Raw genomic sequence first — 17,771 nt, 5'->3', positions numbered from 1 at the left:
GCAGCAGTGGCAGCAGCAGCAGTGGCAGCAGTAGCAGTGGCAGCAGTGGCAGCAGTGGCAGCAGCAGCGGCGGAATGTGTGGAGCCTAAACCCTAAACCCTAAACCCTACACTATGGGGTAAAGCGTGAAGCCTGGGAGGGAAATAAACCTTTACACCATAAACCCTAAACCCTAAACCCTAAACTCTAAACCCTAAACCCTAAACCCTAGGAAAAGGCCTCAGCTTACCGTGCATGTTGTTGCTAACTTCTGAAGAATTCAAAGTCCCTCCTTCTTTGCAGGAAGCAACTTCAAATAATTTCTCTTCTGCGGTTTCGTTGTCATCCACGAATCCATACGAAATAATCTGCAGCAGCAGCAGCAGCAGAGCAGCAGCAGCAGCAGCAGCACAGCAGCAGCAGCAGCAGCAGCAGCAATGGCGAAAGGAACAAATCCACTTATTAGTTACCACAAAAGAGGTTTTTGTCTTTGCAGGAAAAAGACAAAAATATGCAAAAGAGGCGCAGCAGCAGCAAAAATAAAATCCAAAAGATTTTGAATTTAAAAAAGAATTTTGTTATCAGAAAAAAGGAAAACATTTAATTAAATGAACTTTACGAAAAAGAAAAGGAAACAAAACAAAATAAAATAAATAAAATAAAATTAAATAGAATTAAATTTACATTTCTGCGTCTCTTCTTCCAGCCCTTTGAGGTGTCTATACCCTCGCAGCTGCTCCACTCCGACCAGGAGCTCCACTGAGTAGTAGAGAAGTCTTTTGCTGCTGCTGCTGCTGCTGCTGCTGCTGCTGCTGCTGCTGCTGCTGCGTCTCCGGAAAGCCACACGGAGTCCGTTTGCTGCTGCTTGCTGCAGCTCATTAAACTCGACAACTCACAAGACAAAGTGCTGTTGTTAAATGCAAAATAAAAACAACTCGCTTCGCTGTACGTACGCGGGTCCGCCCTGCATGCGCATTTCGCAGCACTTTTATTTATTTATTTTCAAAAAAAATTAATAAATTATATTTATATATATATATATAAATGTATATATATTTCAAAAAATATATTTAATATATATAATATATATTATATATATGTGTATATACAATAGATATATGTATATAAATGTATATTGTTTTAAATATATAATTGATATGTTTTATACATAAGTATATATTACTTTAAATATAATTGATATGTTTTATATATAAGTATATATTATTTTAAATATAATTGATATGTTTTGTATATAAGTATATATTATTTTAAATATAATTGATATGTTTTGTATATAAGTATATATTATTTTAAATACAATTGATATGTTTTGTATATAAGTATATATTATTTTAAATATAATTGATATGTTTTGTATATAAGTATATATTATTTTAAATACAATTGATATGTTTTGTATATAAGTATATATTATTTTAAATATAATTATGTTTTATGCATTGCATGCACTTCTGTTGTTTGTTATGTCTGTGGAAGGCTGCAGAGTAAAATGGGAAAAAGAGAAGAATTGGAAAAGCTTAAGAGGAAATTAAATGAAATTAAAAAAAATAAATAAAAGAATAAAAAAGATGTGCAGAAACAAACTCTGCAAAGCAAGCTCTGAAGCAGCTGCTGGGTGTTAATGCAAAACGCATGCAAGTGTTTGCATGCAACTTTGGACCAAAGTAAACGAAATTCAAAACTTTAAACTAAATATATAAAAACTTTAAACTAAATATATAAAAACTTTGAACTAAATATATAAAAACTTTAAACTAAATATATAAAAACTTAAAATATATAAAAACTTTAAATATATAAATACTTTAAATATATAAAAACTTTAAACTAAATATGTAAAAACTTTAAATTAAATTAATAAAAACTTTAAATTAAATTTATAACTGCCTACGCAGCGCCTCCACTGGCTGTGAATTTATCGACACATTCTTTTTGGCAATCTCTCCAGCTCTTTGTTTTGAGTTGAGTTTTGTCGGCCGCCGCCGGGCAGGAGTGCGTGCCCAGCTGAATGCCGTTTCCTGAACACCAATAACACCAATAACAACAATAGTAATAATAATGATAATAATAATAATAAAATAATAATAATAATAATAATAATAACAATAATAATAATAATAATAATAATAATAATAATAGTAATAATAATAATAACAATAATAATAACAACAATAATAACAATAATAATAACAATAATAATAATAATAATAATAATAGTAATAATAATAACAATGATAATAATAATAATAATAGAGATAATAATAACAATAACAATAGTAATAATAATAATAAGAATAATAATAATAATAATAACAATAATAGTAATAATAGTAATAATAAAAGAGCCGCTGCTTGGGTCGGGGCCGCGACCTTGCGCAGCGTTCGCGTGCGACTTTGCGCAGTGGGGTGTACGTACACCGCAGGAAAGCGCTGCTCACCGCACTTGACGCCCTGATTGCAGCTTTCCACTTCCCACAAGTGCGGACACTTATCGCAGAAAGAATCTTTTCCATTTTTGCAATAATTTAAACTTGCATGCTGCACAATTTCTCGAAAACGCCCGGCAAAGCCGGCTTCGCACCAGCTGCTGCAGCCCGTTTCTTGCCACTCCCCCACGACGCAGGAAGTGCATGCAGAGTCTGCGCCGTAGCCCGTGACGGCCGTTTCGCCTTCTTTGGCTGAAACAAAAGAAACAAATTAACAAATAATTTAAAAAATAAATTAAATAAATTAAAAAAATAATTAAAAAATTAATTAAAACAAAAAAACGCAACAAAACAAATCCGCAGCTTCCCGCCCGCTGCCGCGAAGCGGAGCAGGCAGCCAGCTGTCTGTACACTCCAACCAAATGCATGCATGCAGCGCTTGGAAGAAAAAAGGAGAAATAATTCAACAGATTTAAAAGTCTGCGTTTCAAAGTTGCACAGGAACCACTTTGCATGCGCATGCATGCAAAGATGTCTTAAAAAGCCGACTTAGCGAAAAAAGCACTTCAAAAAAAATAAAAAAGATTAAAAACATCTCAAGACAAAAAAGAACTAAAAGAGATCCAAATGCGCAGCTTTAAAGCCCCACCGTCCCGCAGGCAGCTGGAAAGGGCCTTTTGGTCGAGAGTTGTTTGTTCTTTAAGTCCAATTAAAGTACAAGTCCCGAGTTCTTCATTTTTATTTTTAGTCCAGGAAAAGAAAGTGAAGTTCCCCGCGAGCTTGGCCGCGCACTCGCGCCAGGTGTACGTACGCCCCGAGTCTCTCAGCGCAAACTTCGAGTCGCTGCAACTCGAAAACCAATTCAGACTTTTCGCCATTCCTTTCCTTCCTTTTTGTCTCGAGACATTTTCTGCTTTTCCCCACAAGGCCGTGCACGCTGCAGCGCAGCAGCAGCAGCAGCAGCAGCAGCAGCAGCACCTCCAACAAACTGCGCGCTAAACCCCCTCCAGCTCTTTCTCTAGGCGTGCAACGCCGCATGCATGCATGCATGCATGCATGCATGCATGCATGCATGCACGCCGGGTGTATGTACACCTCACCCCCCTGCTGCAACTGCTTGAAAGCCGAAGAAGAAGACTGCGGGACCTGCAGAGGATTTGAATAAGCATTTTTAAATCCTTCGCTGATATTTGAAACCACAGAAACGCCGTGTTGCTTTTCCAGAAGAGAAAAAGAAGTTTCTTTTTTCTCCAAGTCCTCTTCTGCGCAAAACGCAAAAAGTCTTTTCCAAAAGTGCCCACGATCTCCAGAAACAAAGCCCCGCGCACGCTGCTGCTGCTGTACAGACACCCGGAAGCACGCGCAGACACAGCAGCAGCAGCAGCAGCAGCAGCAGCAGCAGCAGCAGCAGCAGCAGCAGCAGGTGCACTCACCGGGCTGGGGCGCAGTCGGAGAAGACACAGTCAGCCAGAAAAAGCCGCTGTCTTGCAAAGAAGAAGAAGAAGACCAGTCCAGGAAGTCTCCGGGGACCACTGGAAACTGACCACTGCTGAAGCGGCGCTTCCACCTGCTGGGGTGGTCTGCGTGGCCTTCTTCAGCAGCAGCAGCAGCAGCAGCAGCTGCTGCTGCTGCTGCTGCTGCCTCATCGTGCAGCAGGAGGAGGCTGGAGGCGGGCTCGAGGGCCAGCCCGGCAACTGCTGCCACGCAAGCGGCGACTCTCGCGGCTCCCAGGGCGCGTCTTGCCATGCCGACTTGGGAAAGAAAAGCAACTCCTGAGTTTTTTAAATGGAATTAAAAACTCTTTGTCGCCTCAGGAAGAAGTTTAATTCGAGAAAGGCCGCGGAATTCATGGAAGATCGCGGCCGGCGGTGACCACTGCGCCGCGCTCGTGTCCAGCCATGCACGCACGGGCTGCGGCTCACAGTCCCATTTCAAACGGTGAAATGCCTTTAAAAGATGAAATGCAACACATTTGCAAAGAGAATTCGGGGAGAAAGCTGCAAATAAATGTCTAATCGTGGCCGCTGAGACGCGCGAGACCGCCACGAGGCTGCGGTGTACAGACAGGTGGCGGGTTGGCGGCGGGCTGCGAACGCGCAAAGCAAGTTCAGAACTTCTTGTCCTTTTTTTCACGAGATTCTTCATTTGAAATTAAACATTAAGTGAAATAAAGGTGAACGAGCACTTCAAACTGGCGGCCGAGACCCAAATCGACGCAGTCGATGAGCGGCTTCCGTGGCCCCCCTGCAGCAGAGTTGCCAGCAGCTTTCCGCGGAACTTTGGTCTTTTTTTCGCGCAATTTCCCGAAAAGTTGTTTTGTTTTTTGGTTTAAAAGCTTTTAATTGAGGCGAGAGACTGCAGGTTTATTCAAAGTGCTTCTTCCGGAGTTTGCAGGGCCGGCTAGCTAAGCAGTCCCACGCCTGTCCTTGGCGAAGAACTTGAACAGGCCTGGAGCGGAGTCGCTACAGTTCATTTCCCGCGAATTCAAATGTCCTTTCCTTTTCTTTTCTTTTCCATTTCTTTTCTTTTCCTTTTCTTTTCTTTTCCTTTCCTTTTTCTCTCCAATTCAACTTCGGGATTCCCCAGCCCGCGAGCGCCCCAGCCTCTCGCGGCTCGGCCCCGTTGCTTTCCGCCCGAGAGAATTTCCGTTTTTGAATTTTCCATTTTCAGCTTTTCCTTCTCTTTTTAATTATTCCCCAGGCCCCGCGCTGCTGCTGCTGCTGCTGCTGCCGCTGCTGCTGCTGCTGCTGCTGCTGCTGCTGCAGCAATTCACACTCCTGGCTGCTCCTGCGGACTCCCGCGCACTCCTGACTTCCTTTCTTCCTTTTCTTTCTTCCCCCCCTTGAGGTGTACATACACTGCAGAAGCCCGCCAGGGACTTGCTGCTGCAGCGTGCAGAAGCAGCAGCAGCAGCGAAGCAGCGCGGTGTGTCTTGTCGGCGGCCGGCTTGCTGCTGCTGCTGCTGCTCAGCTGCTGCTGCTGCTGCTGCTTTTTAGCCGGCGCAAAATGCGGAGGACAGAGCCCGCTGGAGGGGCCCCCCGCGGCAGCTGGGGCCCCCTGCTGCTGCCGCGCTTGCTGCTGCTGCTGCTGCTGCTGCTGCTCTGCTGCAGCAGCAGCTTGCTGCTGCCCGTCGCCGCCGACTTGCCTATTCATGCAACAATTAAAGACATGAAAGGCCGCTGGTGAGGACAAAAGAAATTAAAGAATTCAAAAGACCCCACAAGTGCAGAGCCTGAGATGCATGCAGCAGCTGCTGCAGCAGCTGCTGCTGCAGCAGCTGCTGGAGTTGCTGCAGCAGCTGCAGCAGCAGCAGCAGCTGCAGCTGCTGTTGCTGCTGCAGCAGCTGCAGCAGCTGCGCTTTTGAGTCTGCACGCACTTGCGCCTGTGTACGTACACCTGGAACAAGTATCTTTGAAACCAAAGCAGCAAATGAATTAAAATGAAATAAAATAAAATAAAATAAAATGAAATAAAATGAAATGAAATGATATAAAATTAAATAAAATAAAATAATGCATGCGCATTTAAACGCAACACACCACTGCTGGGGTGTACAGACACCGGACTTACTGCACTCTAATCAGGACTGAAAATGCCTTTTCTTTTTTGATATTTTGCCATTTTTAAAATTCTTTTTTTCTTTTTTTTGTTCAAAAGGACCTTTTTGCTCACTCCGCCAGTGACCGGAGCCATTCATTCTTGTGGCTCGGGGGCCCCCAACAAAAACACAGAAAATCTGGAGGCCCCTGTGGCGGACTCGACGACTTATTTGAGTCGGCACGGAGGTGAGACTTTTTGTCCACTTTTTGGGGTTTTTGTTGTCCATTAAAAGCAGCTTTTGCCAGTTATTTGGAGGGTTTTTCTTGTTCATAAAGAGCAGCTTTTGCCAATTATTGAAAGGGTTTTTGTTGTTCATTAAAAGCAGCTTTTGCCAGTCATTTGAAGGGTTTTTGTTCTTCATTAAAAGCAGCTTTTGCCAGTTGTTTGAAGGGTTTTTGTTTTTCATTAAAAGCAGCTTTTGCGGCCTTTTGTGGGGTTTTTGTTCTTCAAAAAGAGCAGCTTTTGCCAATTATTGGGATTTTCTTGTTATTGAAAAGGAGCTTTCTTGCCAATTTTTGGAATGGTTTTTGTTAATTAAAAAAAGCAGCTTTGTGGCAGTCAGCAGCAGCAGAAGGGCCTCGGGCCAAGTGCAGCAAGTGCAGCAAGTGCAGCAAGTGCAGCAAGTGCAGCAGAAAGGGCATTTAGATGAAAAATGGTTTTGAAGTGGCAGCAGTTGAGTGAAAATCGCGGCGAATTTAGCGGCAATTGGAGGAAAAGTGGAATTAAAATGAAAAGAGAAAAAGAAAAGAAATAGTTTTGGGGGTAGTGGAAAGAAAAAGGAAAGAAAAGCGGCATTTCCAGCTGCAGCAGCAGCAGCAGCAGCAGCAGCAGCAGCAAAGTGTGCGTCTGCGGTGCGCGTTTCAGGTGTATCGACATCTCTGGAGCTGGAACTGAGCGACGAAACTGTTCCTTTTAATTTTATTTATGACACAAAAGATAATTTGCATCGAAATGAATGGAAAATGTTGGCAGTGAAGGACAAAGAAGGGAAAGTTGTGGGGGGCTGGACTGCGGTGTACGACGAGGGTGGGTGCGGAAAGTGGCGAAAAAGGGATTTTGAAAAGAATTGAAGGCCGTTTTTGAAAATCTAAAAAGATATTTGAATTTAAAATTAAAATTGAATTCAACGAGCTATTAATTGTCCAGAATGACGCAGAATTGCGTGCAGATCAGTTTCAATTCGAACGCTTTCCACTTGTGCATGCGCCGCTTCGTGTGTACGTACACCAGGACTCGAAGTCCACCTCACAAACAAAACTCGACTTTTCGCCATTTTAAAATATTCTGTAAAACAAAATTGTCCAGAGGCCAAAGACGGAGACCTCGAGGACTCCAATGGAGAGACTGTTTGCTACTCTACAGATCCTTCTAAAACTCAATTGGGTTTGTTTTTATTTCCTTTTTATTTTCCTTTTTGCAATTTGTTTTTTTCTTCTTTTGCAATTTGTTTGTTTTCTTCTTTTGCAATTTATTCCTTTTGTTCCTTTTGCAATTTATTTCTTTTATTCCTTTTGCAGTTTATTTTTTTCTTCTTTCTGCAATTTGCTTGTTTTCTTCTTTTGCAATTCATTATTTTCTTGTTTTTGCAATTTGTTTCTTTTCTTATTTTTGCAATTTGTTTCTTTTCTTACTTTTGCAATTTACTTTTCTTGTTTTGTTCGATTTTTTTTTTTTGCAATTTATTGTTTTCTTATTTTTGCAATTTATTGTTTTCTTATTTTTGCAATTTATTTGTTCTTCTTCCTTTGCAATTTACTTGTTTTCTTCTTTTTTGAAGTTTATTTGTTCTCTTTTGCAATTTATCTTTTATTCTTTTTGGCAATTTCCTTTTTTCTTTTTGCAGTTTATTTGCTTTTCTTTTTCCCGAGTTGAAGTTGAATTGTGTGCACTTTCCAGATCTTTCTTTTCGAAAATAACTTCACGGAATAAATGCCATTTAATTCAAAAACAATTTAATTCAAACTTGCATGCATGCATATTCAAACTTGCATGCATGCAGATTCAAACTTGCATGCATGCAAATTCAAATTTGCATGCATGCATGCATGCATGCATGCATGCATTTGGTGTTTGCTGCTGCTCAGGGTGGTACTCTTCAACTGCAGCAGATGGCTCTGTTGCTTCTGGTTGTTTTTATGGAGAAAAAGAAGAAAAGAGTTCTGCTGCTGCTGCTGCTGCCTTTGTGGTTTTGCACCAGAGAGCAGCAGCAGCGCAGCAGCAGCAAGCAGCAGCAGCAGCAGCAGCAGCGGGGGGGGCGCAGGGTGTACGTACACCCGAGCTGAGCTACTTCCTCAGCGAAGAATTCGTGCTGCAGCACAACAGCAAAAAGAGTTCTTGGATTGCTGCAGTTAATTCTTCTTTTGCAAATCAAAATAAAAACTTCCTCAATTCCCTTTTGAAACAATTCCAATCTTCTCCCCGCCTCCTGGGTAACCCAGCTGCTGCTGCTGCTGCTGCTGCTGCTGCTGCTGCTGCTGCTCCTGTTGCTGCTGCTGCTGCTGCTGCTGCAGTTGGAAGCTTTTGTTTCATTGAATTGCATTAGTTAAATACTTGAATTTATATTTTCAATTATTTAAAATGCATTTGATGGAATGTACAATTTTATTATGTAGTTAATAAGCAAAGTGCTTTAATCAAATGCGAGACAAAAATAAATAAATAAATAAATAAATAAATAAATAAATAAATAAATAAATAAATAAATAAATAAATAAATAAATAAATAAATAACGAAATGTATAATATATATTACATATATGATATGTTTTATATATTTATATTTTATAAAATAAAAATAAAAATATAAAATGTAAAACCTCTGTAGGATTTGCAATTGTCCCATTTACATTTACTTTGCACATGATGCACGTATTTATATTTAATATGTACTTGCTGCTGCTGCTGCTGCTGCTGCTGCTGCTGCTGCTGCTGCTGCTGCTGCTGCTGCTGCATGCAGGCAGCAGCGAAGGGGGTCCTGTGTTTCTGGAGGAAGCTGCAGGAGACGCTGCTGCTTCTCAAGCTTTTGCATGCCCTTGTAAAGAAGGTAATTTGGGAAAATAAATAAAATAAAGTTTCTTTATTTCAAAATAAAGGATTAAAGGCCTCAAAGGACAACTAAAGCACTTATTTTGCTTGCTGCAAGCCTGCTGCTGCTGCTGCTGCTGCTGCTGCTGCTGCGCAGGCGAAAAGCCCCTCGACACCCGCAGCAAATCTGCTGCTGCTGCTGCTGCTGTTTTATCCCCCGTCAGCTTTTCCCAAGAAAAAAGCACAGCAAAGACCAAAACAGTGCCCGTCAAAGCCCACTCCCAGCAGCAGCAGCAGCAGCAGCTGCTGCTGCTGCAGCAGCAGCAGCAGCAGCAGGAAGAGCTGCCTGCGTTCTTCTCGTGGCCAAGTCCCTTCACAGATCCCAACTACGAAGAAGCAGCAGCAAACCAAGGCGGCTGCGGCAGCTGCTACGCAATTGCTGCTCTTTTCGCGCTGCAGCAGCGCTTCCAGATTGCTGCAGCAAAACTCCAAGGACGCAGCCTCGCCACCACTACGCCCCCCCAGGACCCTGCAGCAATGCTGCAGCAGCAGCAGCAGCAGCAGCAGCAGCAGCAGCAGCAGCAGCAGCAGCAGCAGCAGCAGCTGCAGCAGCAGCAGCAGCAGCAGGAGGAGCAGCAGCAGCAGCAGCAGCAGGAAGCAGTAGTGAAGCTGTCGCCTCAGTCTGTTTTGTCTTGTTCATTTTATAATCAAGGATGCCACGGAGGCCTTCCGTACTTAGTCGGAAAACATGCTGCTGAAATAGGCAAGAGTTTATTATTTTTATTTTTAATTTTGTTTTTATTTTTTATTTTTCTTTTTTGTTTGTTTGCTTTTATTTCTTTTTAATTTCTTGTTTCTTTTTAATTACATGAGTTCATAGTACAGAGTTTATTTATTTAATCTCTTATTTATTTATTTTTTTTTATTTGCTTTAATTTCTTTTTAATTTCTTTTTAATGTCTTTTTTCTTATTTTTTGGTTTCCTTTTTGATGCCTAGGCTATTGAAATAGGCGAGAGTTTTTTATTTGTTTTTATTTCTTTTTAATTTGCTGCTGCTGCTGCTGCTGCTGCTTCTAACTTCTTGATAATTTCTTTTTTAATTTCTTTTTTGTTTCGTTTATTAATTTATTTTCCAATTTCGTTATTTGATTTATTTATTCTTTTTTCAAGTTGCTGCTTTTTGCTGCTGCTGCACAGGCATCTTGGACGAAGAGTGCATGCCGTACACGGCAATGGACTTGTCTTCTTGTCCCGTTTTGAATCGAAATAAAAACGAAAAAGATTTTCTAAAAAGTGAAAAAGACTTCCTAAAAAGTGAAAAAGATTTTCCAAAAAGTGAAAACAACACAAGTGGAGAAGACAGCAGTTCAAGTGCAGCTTTTTTGTTTTCGGGGGAGGCCACGGGCACTTGCCACCAGGGGGAGAACAGATGGTAAGTTTCGACTTTTTCCTTTTTTTTGAACATTTTTTAATCTAATTGTATCTTTTAAAAAGAAATAAATGAATTAACTTCAATTCCACTGCCAAAATAATTCAATTGACAGCCGAAACAGCAGAAAATGCGGCGCAGCGGCTGCTGCGCATTATTAGTTCGGGTGTACGTACACCTCAGCCGTGGAGCCAGCTTTTCTCCAACTGCTTTTCAGAATGGGACAATAATAACAATAATATTAAAGACTCTGAGTGATAATTATAATTATTAGTAATAAATAGTGAGAACAATGGAGAAGAAGTGGCAGTAATAGCTTGTTCGGAGGCTGAGTCGAGGTGTACATACACCTCAGCACTTGCCGTGGGTCCGCTGGAAAGGCAGCTGAAGAAGCACTTTTGAACATTCATTTAATTCACAATTGCCTCTTTTTTTGAATTAAAACAACGAGAGCCCCCCCAGCCAGCTAGCCAGCTAGCTGTGCGAAATAGAGCTTAAATGTCGAAATTTTTTTTTGTTTCTGCTGCTGCTGCTTCTGCAGGTTCGCCAAAGGCTACGGCTACGTGGGGGGCTGCTACGAGTGTCTGTCTTGTGCTGCAGAAGAAAAAATAATGAAAGAAATAATGACCAATGGTCCAGTTGCAGCAGCTCTTGACGCCCCGCCTTCGTTGTTTGCCTACAGTTCAGGTGTATATACAACTCGGGGGGCCCCACACGCCCGCGTCTGCGACTCTCCCGGCGCCCCCAGCAGCAGCAGCAGCAGCAGCAGCAGCAGCAGCAGCAGCAGCAGCAGCAGCAGCGGGAGCGCGCTGAGCGGGTGGGAGTACACGAACCACGCAGTGACGATTGTGGGGTGGGGGGAGACGGGATCGGGATCGGGATCGGATCCCCAGAAGTACTGGATCGTCCGCAACACTTGGGGGCCCCAGTGGGGACTTAAGGGATTTTTTCTTTTGGAAAGAGGCAGCAATTCCGGAGGCATTGAAAACCAAACTTCCTTCATAGACCCCGACCTCACCCGCGGCAAGGGGCTCGCCCTCGCCTCCGCTTCCGGCTAGCTAGCTAGCTAGCTAGCTAGCTAGCTAGCTAGCTAGCTGGCTGGCTGGCTAGCTAGCTGGCGGTGGGACGGCCAGCTAGCTAGCTAGCTAGCTGGCTAGCTAGCTGGCGGTGGGACGGCCAGCTAGCTAGCCAGCTGGCTAGCCGGCGGTGGGACGGCGAGCTGGCAAGCCGGGCAGCTAGCTAGCTGCCTGGCGGTGGAACAGCTAGCTAGCTAGCTTGCTAGCTAGCGGTGGGACAGCCAGCTAGCTAGCCAACTAGCTAGCTGGACTGCGGTGGCTTAGCTAGCTAGCTAGCTAGCTAGCCAACGGGCAGTGGCCCAGATGCGAAGTGGTGGCTAGCTAGCGGGCTAGCTAGCCACCCTGTAGACCAGACGGAGGGCAAACTAACAGCCAGCTAGCGAAGCAGCTAGCTGGGCTGTGCCACTTGTGGCTATTTACCTAGCTGGCTAGCTGGCTGGCTAGCTAGCTAGCCAGCTAGCTATGCGACTGCATGGCTAGCGGCCCAGTAGCCTGCTAGCTACTAGCTAGCCACGCAGCTGGCCGGCTCCCCAGCTAGCTAGCTAGCCAAATAGAATGCGAGCACCTCAACGCAGCAGTTACATAGCTAGCTAGCTAGCTAGCTAGCTAGCCAGCCAGCTAATCACGTAGCTAGCTGGCCATCCAGCTAGCTATCCAGCTAGCTAGCTAGCCAACCAGCTAGCTATCCAGCTAGCTAGCTAGCTAGCTAGCTAGCTGTGGGGCAGCTAGCTAGTCAGCTAGCTGCCGGCGCAGTGAGACCTCGAGGAAGGCTCTGATTTGTTGATGAACTTTTGTGGCAGTTTTTTGAAGTGCAACTTTTGAGTTGCCTTTTTTAATAATTAGAAAGCATTAAAGAATAAATAATAAACAACCAAATAATTAAATAATTAAACAATTAAATAATTAAATAATTAAATAGTTAAATAATTAAATATTTTTTATTAAAATAATAATTTGCATTATAATAATAATTATGCTAGTGGCAACAAAGGCCTCCGCAGCAGCGGCGAAGTCCGCAGCAGCATTTTCCAAAAAGGAAATAAAAGTAAATAATAAATAATAATATTAGTAATAAATAATAATAATAATAATAATAATAATAATAATAATAATAATAATAGTAATAATACTAAATAATAATAATGGTAATAATAATAATAAATAATAATAAATAAATAGTAAATAATAAATAATAATAAATAATTTAAAAACTAATAAAGCGGTGAAAAGAATAAAGTCGAGAAATCGAAATCATCCATCGGCGCCCTCAAGCGCAGCAGCAAATCAAAAGCGCTGCAGCCAGCAGCAGCAGCTGCAGCAGCAGCTGCAGCAGCAGCAGCAGCTGCAGCAGCAGCAGCAGCTGCAGCAGCTGCAGCAGCAGCAACAGCTAGAGCAGCAGCCGCAGCAGCGGCTACAGCAGAACAGCGGCTACAGCAGCAGCGGCTGCAGCAGCAGCGGCTGCAGCAGCAGCGGCTGCAGCAGCAGCGGCTGCAGCAGCAGCGGCTGTAGCAGCAGCGGCTGCAGCAGCAGCGGCTGCAGCAGCAGCGGCTGCAGCAGCAGCGGCTGCAGCAGCAGCTGCAGCAGCGGCTGCAGCAGCAGCAGCTAGGGAGCAGCAGCTGCAGCAGCGGCTGCAGCAGCAACAGCTGCAGCAGCAGCGCTGCGAAGTTCTACACGGTGTTGTTTTTTATCTTTTTGCTCTTTGCGCAGCTGCAGCAAAAAAAACAATTTGCTGTCTGCAGGGTTTACAATTAGGGTTTAGGGTTTAGAACTAGGGTTTAAGATTAGGGTTTAGAATTAGGGTTTAGGGTTTAGAATTAGGGTTTAAGATTAGGGTTTAGAATTAGGGTTTAGGGTTTAGAATTAGGGTTTAGGGTTTAGAATTAGGGTTTAGGGTTTAGGGCAAACTCACCGGCCTGGGAGACGGCAGCGCTGATGTGGGCAGCAGCAGCTGCTGCTGCTGCTGCAGTGCTAGGAGCTGCAGCAGGGCCCGAGCCTAAAGAAAAGAAGCAAATAATAAAAGTAAATAAAAATAAATTAAATAAATTAAATAAATAAAATAAATAAATAAATAAAAGAAATAATAATTCATAAATGCACATTTGTTTGTTAAATGCATTTATGTTTTCACAGTTCTGGTTCGAAAGTGCAATTCGTTACTGTTTCGAACTGCTGCTGCTGCTGCTGCTGCTGCTGTTGCTGTTGCTGCTGTTGCTTCTGCTGCTGCTGCTGCTGCTGTTGTTGCTGCTGCTGCTGCTGCTGTTGCTGCTGCTGCTGCTGCTGCTGCTGTTGCTGCTGCTGCTGCTGCGTAAAGGCCTGAAAGGAAACTTACTGGTTGAGTTCGGGGGATGTGACTTTGCTGCTGTCGATACAGCTGAAGAGCCTAGGGGTGCTGCTGCTGCTGTAGCAGCAGCAGCAGCAGCAGCAGCAGCAGCAAACGACTCTTTCATTTCTCTTTGTTTTTCTCGCCTCTGTCTCCTTCGCTCTTGCCTCTTTGCTGTACATACACCCCAGCGCACGGCATCTCTGTCCCTGTTGCTGCTGTTGCTGCTGCTGCTGCTGCTGCTGCTGCTGCTACTGCTGCTAATGCTGCTGCTGCTGCTGTGGTGAATTCATTTAGTTTTGCTGCTGCTGCTGCTGGCAAAATGAGTCAAATATTCACTCATTTTTTATCTTCATTTATTATTTCCATTTATTTTTTATATTTATTTTAATTTATTTTTTCATTATTTATTTTCACTCGGATTTGCATGCATTATCAAAAAATTGCAAAATGGAACTTTTAAAAACAAAAAGAGAAATGAAACTTTCTGAAAAGATAAAAGACTTTGAAAACAAAAATAATAAAAGAATAAAAGTTTTAGAAAAGACTTTAAAAACAAAAAGAAGAATAATAAAAGAATAAAAGTTTTTGAAAAAGAGAAAAAGACTTTTAAATGATTGTGTGTTCTTAATGCTAAAATGGAAAATATGAGAAATAAAACTTTGCAAAAAAAGAAAAAAAGGTCTTTTTGAAGAGAAGAAGAAGAATAAAAGAACAGAAGTTGTTGACAAATGATAAAAAGGAACTTTTAAATCAAAAAAAAGAAAAAAAAAAAAGAAAATAAAAAGATTTAAAACTTGCCGACAAAAAGGTAAAAAGGACCTTCGTCGGGCTCGGCCTCGAAGTGCGCCAGGGGATTGCAAGAAAGAGCCGCGGGGCTGTTTGAGCAGTAAGGGTCTATTCCAAATAACTTCATTATTTTCTGAAAAAAGAAAAATAAAAACAACAAATTGGATAATTGAAAGATTTAAAGAAAGGATTTCAAATAAAGCAACTTCCTGCAATTAAAATGGACTTCTTTCCACAAAAATTGGAATTAAATTCGCAAAAATATCCCCAAAATGGACCCAAAAAGAAAAGTTCAACTTTTCAGGATTTGAGAAAACAAAACGAAGTTAAGTGCATTTGAAAATAAATAATCAAAAAATGAAAACAAAAACGAAATTAAATGAATTTAAAGAGGAATAAATCAATTAAATGGAAAACAAAAGTGGATTAAACGAAAAAACAGGAAAAATGAACTCAAATGCAAAAAAGCAGAAATAAAATCGAATTGAATAACAAAAGTGATGAAGAAATTAAATGAAAAGACAAAACGGAATTAAATGGAGAAAGAAAGAAACAATAAAAAGATAAATTGGAAGAATAAAAATAGTAAGTGAAAACCAAATAATAAAAAACAGAATAAAAGATAATGATTAAATGGTGAAAAAGAAGAAAAGATAAAAAGGAAAATAATGAAAATAAAAAACAAAAAAGAAAAGTTCCCGCCAGCCCCAAGTGGAACATTTTGGAAAAGGAAAAAACGAAAAGATGAAATTGAACAAAATAAATGAAATGAAATAAACAAAAGTGACATGAAATTGAATTGAGAGAATAAATGAAATTAAATTAAATGAAAACTCAAAACTCACTTCTAACAAATAAGGGTTTTTGAAATCTAGAGAAGTGTCTATATTGGCGTTCACAGTAATGCCTCTTCGCTTCAAGTGCTGCAGGCGGGCAATTGTGGCCTGTAGAGACACCCGAAGCGCGGAAAAAGAACAAAAAAGAACAAAAGAACAATTAAAAGGAATTATAATTCTAAAAATAATTCCGAAAATGCAAAAAATTAAAAGAAATGATGAAAAAACATGTTGGGGCCGAGACGCGCGTTCGCTGCGCCTTCGCAACCGGGTGTACATACACCTCAAATGTGCAGAAGTCTGCACGCATTTCACATAAAAATGAAGCGAAAAACAAATCCATTTGTTTTAAAAAACACTTTTTTGAATATATTTCGCATTTAGATCTTCAGAACACTTCGAATTTCCCATTTTCCCAAAGAAATGGCGAAAGTAAGAAAAGTCGCAAACAGGCCACACAGTGCCTGCGCTGTACGTACACTCCGCGCCCTTCGCCTTCTTTAAACGCATGCAAAATAATAAAAGACTTCATAAGAGACAATTAAGAACTTTAAAAGAACAAATAAATCAAAAGAAACAAAAACGAACACAAGCTCAACTCTTCACTGCTGAGGGACTGCTAGAAAAAAGCCAAGGGCTCAAAGTTTAAGAATGACACAACTGCAGGCACTCGCTAGCTAGCTAGCTAGCTAGCTAGCTAGGTACACAGCTAGCTAGCCAGCTAGTTAGGTAAACAGCTAGCTAGCCAGCTAGCGAGCCGTGTACTGTTCACACTGCATACTATATGCTAGCTAGCTAGCTAGCTAGCTAGCTAGCTGTATACTATATATTAGCCAACTAGCTAGCTACCTCGCTTTGAGCAGCAGCAGCAGCAGTAGCAGCAACTAGCTAGCTAGCTAGCTAGCTAGCTAGCTAGCTGTTAGCTAGCTAGCTGCTGCTAGCTGCCGAGACTGCAAGCAAGAGAAAAGCCTCTTGGCATGAATTCAATTCAAAAATGGAAAATGAATTTAAAGTTAATTCAAAATTAAATTGAAACTAATTTAAAATGAATTAAAAACTAATTTAAAAATGAATTAAATTAAATTAAATTAAATTAAAATTAATTTAACTTAAAGTCTAAAGTGAAAATTCTCACCAACAGCCCCGGCGGCGGCGCCCCTTCGGGCAAACGGGCCATCAGGTCTTGCAGCTGCAAAACAAAAATAAAAAATAAATAAATAAATAAATAAATAAAATAAATAAATAAAATAAAATAAATAAATAAAATTAAAATAAATTAATAAATTAATTAATAAGATAATTAATTAAATAACCTATTTGTTAAATAGACAAACAAGTAAGTGATTAAATGGATGAATAAATAAATTTTAAATAAAAAGGAGACACTAAACTTTGAATAAATCAAACAAATAAATAATTAAATAATAAATAAATAATAAAATAATAAAGAGATAATTCAAAAATAGTAAATAAATAATAAAGTAAATATTAAAACTGAAGATAAGTTGGGGAACTTCAAGTTGCGCAGGAAAAGAAATAAATGGGTGAAGAAAATGGAAATAATAAAACAAATTTAAATAAATTAAATAAATTAAAATGGACAAAATAAACAGGAAAAAGCAGAAATAAATAAAACGGAAAATAAAAGTTAATTCTCAAAATATTAATTTATAAGTTGCAGCAAACGAGAGTGAAAGAAGCAGCAGCAAAAGCAAACAAAGAAAGCAAACTTGAAAACAAAAAAATAAAAAAAATAAAAATGAAAATTAAAAGTGAAAATAAAAAATGGAAATGAAACGAATGAACAGCGCGCATGCATGCACGCGGTGTACGTACACTGCAGCGAGCACTTGCTGTTTCGAGAATTCCGAAAGTCAAAAGTGTTTTTAAAAATTAAAAACTGAAAATGCAAAAGTGGAGTTTCTTTTAGTTCGGGGTCTGCTTCGGGTGTACGTACACCGCACGCGTTGGCCGCGCGGGGTGTACGTACACCTCAGCGGCCAAAAAAGAAGAAAAATGAAATAAAACTTTGTAAAAAAATAAAAAGAAAACTTAGAGAGAAAAAATAAAAAGAAAACTTGGAAAGAAAATAAAAAGAAAACTTGGAAAAAAATAAAAGAAAACTTGGAAAAAAATAAAAAGAAAACTTACTGCTTCTGCTTCCTCGTCCGCGCCTTCATATGACTCTGCTGCTTCGGCCTCGTCGCCATCAGCAGCAGCAGCAGCAGAAGCAGCAGCAGCAGGGGACTCGGAGCCGGGGGGCCCCGCAG

At 40.9% G+C, this 17,771-nt stretch overlaps 4 protein-coding genes across 4 annotated transcripts; 1 reads left to right on the top strand and 3 right to left on the bottom strand.

Annotated features, from left to right (window-relative positions):
• Positions 1-3,170: 3,170 nt before the first annotated feature.
• On the bottom strand, positions 3,171-4,172 carry ENH_00025030 (hypothetical protein, conserved; the record flags this gene model as incomplete). The annotated part of the gene is made up of 2 exons (XM_013584675.1): positions 3,171-3,688; positions 3,860-4,172. 2 exons carry the CDS (start codon positions 4,170-4,172, stop codon positions 3,171-3,173), a joined length of 831 nt encoding a protein of 276 aa, XP_013440129.1.
• Positions 4,173-5,432: 1,260 nt separating this feature from the next.
• Positions 5,433-11,538, top strand: ENH_00025020 (cathepsin C, putative; the record flags this gene model as incomplete). The annotated part of the gene is made up of 9 exons (XM_013584674.1): positions 5,433-5,608; positions 6,084-6,211; positions 6,891-7,052; positions 7,257-7,409; positions 8,111-8,455; positions 8,983-9,069; positions 9,208-9,813; positions 10,249-10,483; positions 11,022-11,538. The coding sequence occupies 9 exons, from the start codon at positions 5,433-5,435 to the stop codon at positions 11,536-11,538; spliced, it is 2,409 nt and encodes an 802-aa protein (XP_013440128.1).
• Positions 11,539-13,680: 2,142 nt separating this feature from the next.
• On the bottom strand, positions 13,681-14,792 carry ENH_00025010 (hypothetical protein, conserved; the record flags this gene model as incomplete). Its single annotated transcript, XM_013584673.1, has 2 exons — positions 13,681-13,869; positions 14,682-14,792. 2 exons carry the CDS (start codon positions 14,790-14,792, stop codon positions 13,681-13,683), a joined length of 300 nt encoding a protein of 99 aa, XP_013440127.1.
• Positions 14,793-15,294: 502 nt separating this feature from the next.
• Positions 15,295-16,678, bottom strand: ENH_00025000 (hypothetical protein; the record flags this gene model as incomplete). Its single annotated transcript, XM_013584672.1, has 2 exons — positions 15,295-15,609; positions 16,637-16,678. The coding sequence occupies 2 exons, from the start codon at positions 16,676-16,678 to the stop codon at positions 15,295-15,297; spliced, it is 357 nt and encodes a 118-aa protein (XP_013440126.1).
• Between the last annotated feature and the right edge of the window lie 1,093 nt (positions 16,679-17,771).

The sequence above is a fragment of the Eimeria necatrix genome, genomic scaffold, assembly GCF_000499385.1.
Source record: "Eimeria necatrix Houghton genomic scaffold, Enh_scaff191, whole genome shotgun sequence".
Classification (NCBI taxonomy): Eukaryota; Apicomplexa; class Conoidasida; order Eucoccidiorida; family Eimeriidae; genus Eimeria; species Eimeria necatrix.
The sequence above is the reverse complement of the archived record's forward strand: the minus strand, read 5'-3'. Positions and strand labels throughout refer to the sequence as shown.